This window comes from Peromyscus maniculatus, chromosome 13 (genome assembly GCF_049852395.1).
Source record: "Peromyscus maniculatus bairdii isolate BWxNUB_F1_BW_parent chromosome 13, HU_Pman_BW_mat_3.1, whole genome shotgun sequence".
NCBI classification, from domain to species: Eukaryota; Metazoa; Chordata; class Mammalia; order Rodentia; family Cricetidae; genus Peromyscus; species Peromyscus maniculatus.
The window spans coordinates 35,388,691-35,394,690 of NC_134864.1; the positions used below are offsets into that span (position 1 = coordinate 35,388,691).

General features: G+C 40.2%; 1 protein-coding gene across 2 annotated transcripts in view; it reads left to right on the forward strand.

Annotated features, from left to right (window-relative positions):
* The window catches only part of Ap1s3 (adaptor related protein complex 1 subunit sigma 3), a 118,555-nt gene extending 117,397 nt beyond the window's left edge, over positions 1 to 1,158 (forward strand). For both annotated transcript variants that reach the window (XM_076549979.1, XM_076549978.1), the window contains exon 6: positions 851 to 1,158. In XM_076549979.1, coding sequence (XP_076406094.1) covers positions 851 to 923 — 73 coding nt within the window. In that variant the 3' untranslated portion in view covers positions 924 to 1,158. The remainder of the gene's footprint in view (positions 1 to 850) is intronic.
* The last annotated feature ends 4,842 nt before the right edge of the window (positions 1,159 to 6,000 follow it).

Here is a 6,000-nt window from a genome sequence, read left to right on the forward strand (position 1 = left end):
CTTTTATCCTATAATTTTTCCCTTTTCCTTTCCCACCTTCACTTTCTATTTTATTTGGATTTAAGAACAATAGCTTTGCATTGGCGACACATTCTCTGGAGGAACCACGCACTAGCAGGCACTAGAGGGACCACGCTCAAATCACTAAAGACACAGCTTCAGACTCAGATGGACAACTGCTGTTGTCCTTTTTATACTCATGTGCTACTTGAGTTGGGAGGCTGAATCAATCTTCTCAAGAGTATCTACTGCATAGATGAGCACTGGGTGGAGTAATTTAAGTGTTCAATATGAGTTATTGTAGGTGGGCTTTTCCGTCTAGACCACTGATCCGCTCTGTCATGCCAGCTGCTCCCCAAATAACCATGCAGAGACTTAATATTAATTATAGATGCTTGACCAATCGCTTAAGCTTGTTTTTAGCTAACTCTTATAACTTAACCTATTTCTATTAATTTACGTGCTGCCCTGAGGCTTGTTTACCTCAAGTACATACTTCCCATCCTGCTGGCTCTGCATTTCATGGTGTCTCTTCAGACTCTGCCCTTCCTTTTCCCAGAGTCCTCTGTGTCCTCCTGTCCCACCCAAGCCTCCTGCTTAGCTAATGGCTTTTTAGCTTTTTATTAAACCAATCCAAGCGACACTTCTTCACAGCATAAAAAGTGATTATTCCACAGCAAGATGTCATTAAGACATAGATAACATCTTCTCTACCTCTCTTTCTCTTATCTAGGTTCCAGGCTTCTTGGCTTGGTAAACTAGTTTGATTGAAAGGAGGGGCAGAGGAGAGAGGAGGGGGTAGAGACTTTACAGGGAAAACAATAACAAGGGGTGTCTTTCTAAAACACAGGACTGGACTCAGATCACCTTCAGGTTTGGAAATCGAGACAAAGCAGATGGTAATGCTGTGGAATGGGTCGTAAGAAGAGCACCATGTTTGGAGACATGTGTGAAGAGGCTAATTGTACACTGGTAGACACTTAGGGCATCGATGGGACAGTCAGTACAGGTGTCAAGTCAGTGAACACAAGGGTCGGGAAAATAATCTTATTTATTGATAAAAATTATTAAAGAAATGACTATGGTATGATTTTGATTGTTTATTCTGGATACATATTCTCTTATTTTTTTTCCAAATAAAAGATTTACTTAATTTTACTTTATGTGTGTGAAGGTTTTGCTGGCATATATATCTGTGTACCATGTGTGTGCCTGGTGCCCATGGAGGCCAGAAGTGGACATGGAATTCCTTGTGACGGGAGTTAAGAGATGGTTGTGAGCTGCCATGTAGTGCTGGGAATAAAGCTCCAGTCCTCTGGAAAAGCAGACAGTGCTCGTCACCACTGAGCCATCTCTCTAGTACATGACTCTTACATTTTTTAAAAAAAATTTGAGATTATAATATACTTAAACATTTCTCCCATCCCTTTCCCCCTTCAAACCCTCCCAGGTACTCCTTCCTGCTCTCCTTCAAATCCATGGGCCTCTTTTTTTTTTTTTTTTTATTAATTGCTACTGTATGTGTACATCTTTTAGTAGCATATGATTTACTTATTTTTGATCACCAGTATTTGAGGCATTTTGAGCTAAATGTTTGAATTTATGCTTTTTTGCTTAGAGGATATTTTTGTTAAAATTTTGAAATCAATATTGTTGTTGGTAGGGGTTTTCCGAAGAATTTGACCCTGATCTGAACATGTGTTGAATTGTTTTTTACTTTAAACACTGGCAAAGTTATTAAAACTATACTTCCCTGGGATTTAGGATTTAGGATTTTGTGGTGCTGTGCTCCTATAATTGATAAGGAATTGAAAAGTTCCCTTTGAAAGAGCTTCACGGAGCTGGCCTGTGGTGGCACACACCCTTAATCTCAGCCTGGGGAGACAAAGGTAATCTGATCTCTGAGTTCGAGGTCAACTAGCCTGGTCTACAGAGTGAGTTCTAGGACAACCAGAACTGACCCAGACAGTTCTGTCTCGAAAAATCATAATAAATAAATAAAATTCTTTAAAAAAAATGCTGCATGGAGGGTACTTCTATTATCAACTCCAGATACATTTTTTTTCCAGGTCTGGAGAGAAAAAAAATCAAAAGAGAATGAATGACCAGCAAACACTGGTAGAAAATGTACATTTAACTTCAGAGAATAATAAAAATATTATAATGCAACTGTCAATTTCTGGCCAGGAAAAAAAAAATGGTGTCTGTTAAAGATTGAATCCTCACAACATTTGGGTGAAAAAAAAAATCAGTCTCTTCCAGTACTAGTGTCAGTTTGAGGCTTTAATTTGTCATGTGTACTTCTCAAAGTGAAGGAAAAAATGTTTTTTATACAGTTGTGTGGGTTTACCTGTTCTGATGTTCGTACTGTTTCCCTAATCTTTGTGTTCCCATGCCATCTCATTTTCCTTCACTCTCAGGGACTGTAGGTGGTGAAATCATTCAGTTCTATCTGACAATGTCTTTATTGACTTTTGATTTTTGAAGGGTGTTTTTGGTAGAGTTAAATAGTTTTGCGTTGACATAAAGAAAAAAAAAATCAATTTATTGCTTGGAAAGTATACTTTTCTCTCGGCCCTCTGCTGCTAGTGAGAATTCAATGGTCCTTTGATTTGGGGACTTTCTGCAACCATTTTGACCTTTTATTTTTTTATTTATTTATTTATTTTTTTTTTGAGACAATGTTTCTCTGTGTAGCTAGCCCTGGCTGTCCTGCAACTCACTCTGTAGACCAGGCTGGCCTTGCATTCAGAGATCTGCCTGCCTCTGCTTCCCAGGTGCTGTGATTAAAGGTGTGTGCCACCACCGCCTGGCAGTCTTTTTGCTTTTAAGGTTTAATCTTTAGGCTTGGTTTCCATAGGACTGACTGCGATGTGGTTGACTAAAGTTATTTCATCTACCACAGTTAGAAACAGTTCAGGCACCATTAATTCCGCTTCATACGTTCACCTTCTCTTTTCTGGGCTCCAATAAGCACTTAATATACCTTCTGATATTGTCCCACAGCTCTCAAAGCTGTAATTTTTATTTTTTCCAATTTTCTCTCTTATTTTCTTGCAATGAATAAGGTTCATTGGTCTCTCTCCCTCCCTCTTCCTCTCTCTCTCTCTCTCTCTCTCTCTCTCTCTCTCTCTCTCTCTATGTATGTGTGTGTGTGCATGTTCCTGTTTGTGCATATGTAGGCCAGAGGTCAATCTGGCATGTTGTTATTCAGGCGATGTTCACCTTTTTTGCTGTTGCTGTTTGACACTGAAATTCTCACTGACTAAGGATAACTGAGAAAATTCCTCCCAGAGCCCTAGGAAAGGCGCTACATATGGCGTGGGGTATCTGAAGGAAAGGAATCTATGTACACTACGCTCTTTTGTCCGTTAACTTTATTCCTCTATGACAAGATTCTATCTATGCAGCTTCAGCTCCATCCTCACATTCAGCTCCTCTCTGTGCCCAGTTTTCCTGTCCTCATAGTTTTAGGAAGCTCCTATGCTTTTGACTGCATCTATGTCCTCTGTTCCTTGGTCCTCCATCTATTCTTCCTGGCTCCTTATTCCTGGCCCTGATAAACTCTACAAGAGATATGCTTTACCCTCTACTGAATCAGTCTTCCTCTCTTCTCTCTAGTTACAAGGTTCTGTGTCTGCCTCTGGAATTCCACTCCAGTCCTTACTGCACCTGTTTATGCAAAAAGCCCTGTTGTCCTCAGTCAGTCTCTCTACCCTGCCCCAGTCCTGAGGGAAGGGGGTGATCTGAGCTTCATTTGCACAAGAAACAAAGCTATGCATCTACAGCCTGCTTGTCTCCTAGACTTGGGGGGCAGGCAGGCAGGCAGGGGGTGGAGGGGCAGTTAGTCACCTAGAAGTTCAGCAGGTCTGAAAAGCTGAACTGTTTGCCAAATGGTCTGGAAGTATTTGCGCATGCAAGAATTTCATAACAAAAGACAGCTGAAATATTAAGGCTGTATAACACCAAATATTTCATGATAAATGGCTTCCCATTTGATGGACCCTGGTTGGTCGAAGTATAGCTTTAATACACAGCTGAATCTCTATAATGTATTCTTGTGGCCCGCAAGAACTAACCTGTAGTTTACTGGGTTGGCTAAGCCAGCTGGCCAGTGAGTGAGTCTTCAGAATCCCCTATCTCTACTTCTGCCGTTCTGAGATTACAATCATGCCATCATGTCCAACTTTTATTATGCAGGTTCTGGGGAGCAAACTTGGGTCATGCCCGAGAGGCAAACACTTTGCCAAAGCAGTTGCCTCCCCATCCCTCTTGGACCAGTTTTCAACTTGGGTCACCTTCCTCTTTTATCTCTACTCTGATGCTAACTGTGTCTAGTAATGTTTAATTTTCAGATATAGAGGGCTGGGAATATAGCTGCATGCCTGAGCTTCTTGTTTTAATTTCTAGCACTGAAAAAAATGATACATATAAAACAAATATATATAAACTAATACAACTATATATTAATATATAAATGTGTATTGGTAGGGACCAAATGATTGACAGAAGCAACTTAAGAAGTAAGCGTTTATTTTGGTTTGCAGTTTGAGAGTGAGGTCCGTAACAGTGGGGAAAGTGTGACAGTGAGAAAGGTGCTCCCTGTAGAGGTAAGAACACAAGACTGATTGCCATATTGAGTCTGAGATGCATGCGGCTATTGTTTGCCTTCTTGTCTATATCTAGTCTGGGATTCTAGCCCATGGGTGCTTTTCTCAAGACACATCAGAGCATAAAGATCGTGAATATGAAATAGAATTCTGAGCCTCTATTTAATTTTCTACGTGTGATGGTTAATCTTGTCAACTTGATGAGCTCTAGAATTCCCTAGGAGAAAGATCTGGGGGGTTCTCCCTTCTTGATTACATCAGTTGAGATGGGAAGATCCTCTGTCACCATCCAGTATAGATAGTGTGGTTCCCTAGCTGGGATTCTAGCTCTATAAATGGAGAATGGAGATGGGAAGATGTCTGCATTTGTAGTTCTTGCAATGTCCTGCTGTAGGACTTCTCTACCATGATGAACTGGACCTTGAACTGTGAGCCAGAATCATTTTTCCCTGCCTTCAAGTTCCTGCTTGAATTCCCAAAGATTATTCTATCATAGCAACAGGAAAAGAAACCAAGATAATTCCTTCCAGAAGAATCTGTAAATTTTTGCCAATACCTAAAGAGATGACTGTTGGTAAAATGTGGCATGTAGTCAGAAGTTTTCCTGGGTCCCACTTGGCCTGTGGTCAGGACAAATCTCTCTCACCCGCTGGTCTCGCAGCTGCTCAGACCCAAATAAACACATTGAGGCTTACATTGTTTTAAACTATGGCCATGGCAGGCTTTTTCCTAGCTAGCTTTTATATCTTAAATTAACCCATTTCTATACATCTGTATTTTGCCACATGGCTTCTGGCTTATCGGTATCTTTACATCTTGCTTCTCCTGCTGGTGGCTACCAGCATCTTCTTTGCCTCTCTTTTCTCTTCCTGTCTATCTGTTTGGATTTCCTGCCTGCCTCTAAGCTGCCTTGCCATAGGCCAAACAGCTTTATTTATGACAATCAGAACAACATATATTCACAGCATACAGAAAGACATTTCCCCATCAGTGGCAAGTATGTATGAATGTGTGCAATGGTTGACCTGGTGTATTGAAGTACATGACCTTCTCATTTTTCTAGTTATGCATTTAACTCTGCACAGCATTGGCTTCTAGGAGAATACTTGTAGGACACGTACCAAAATATATTTGAAACAAGTTCAAGTATGACCTTTACTAACTGCATGACCTTGACCAATTTGCTTAAACTCCATATCTCAATTTTATCACTTAGATTCAGATTAAAAGTATCTAAGCATGGTATATTATTAGACTATGAGGAAGTGAGCATCTCTGTAAAATCTTACATTTTAGTAAGAAGAATTTTAAAATTTGGCCTAATTGTGTGGGTGAAATGGATGTCTGCAAAATGAATAAATAAAGACAGAGCCTTATCTCATATCACACA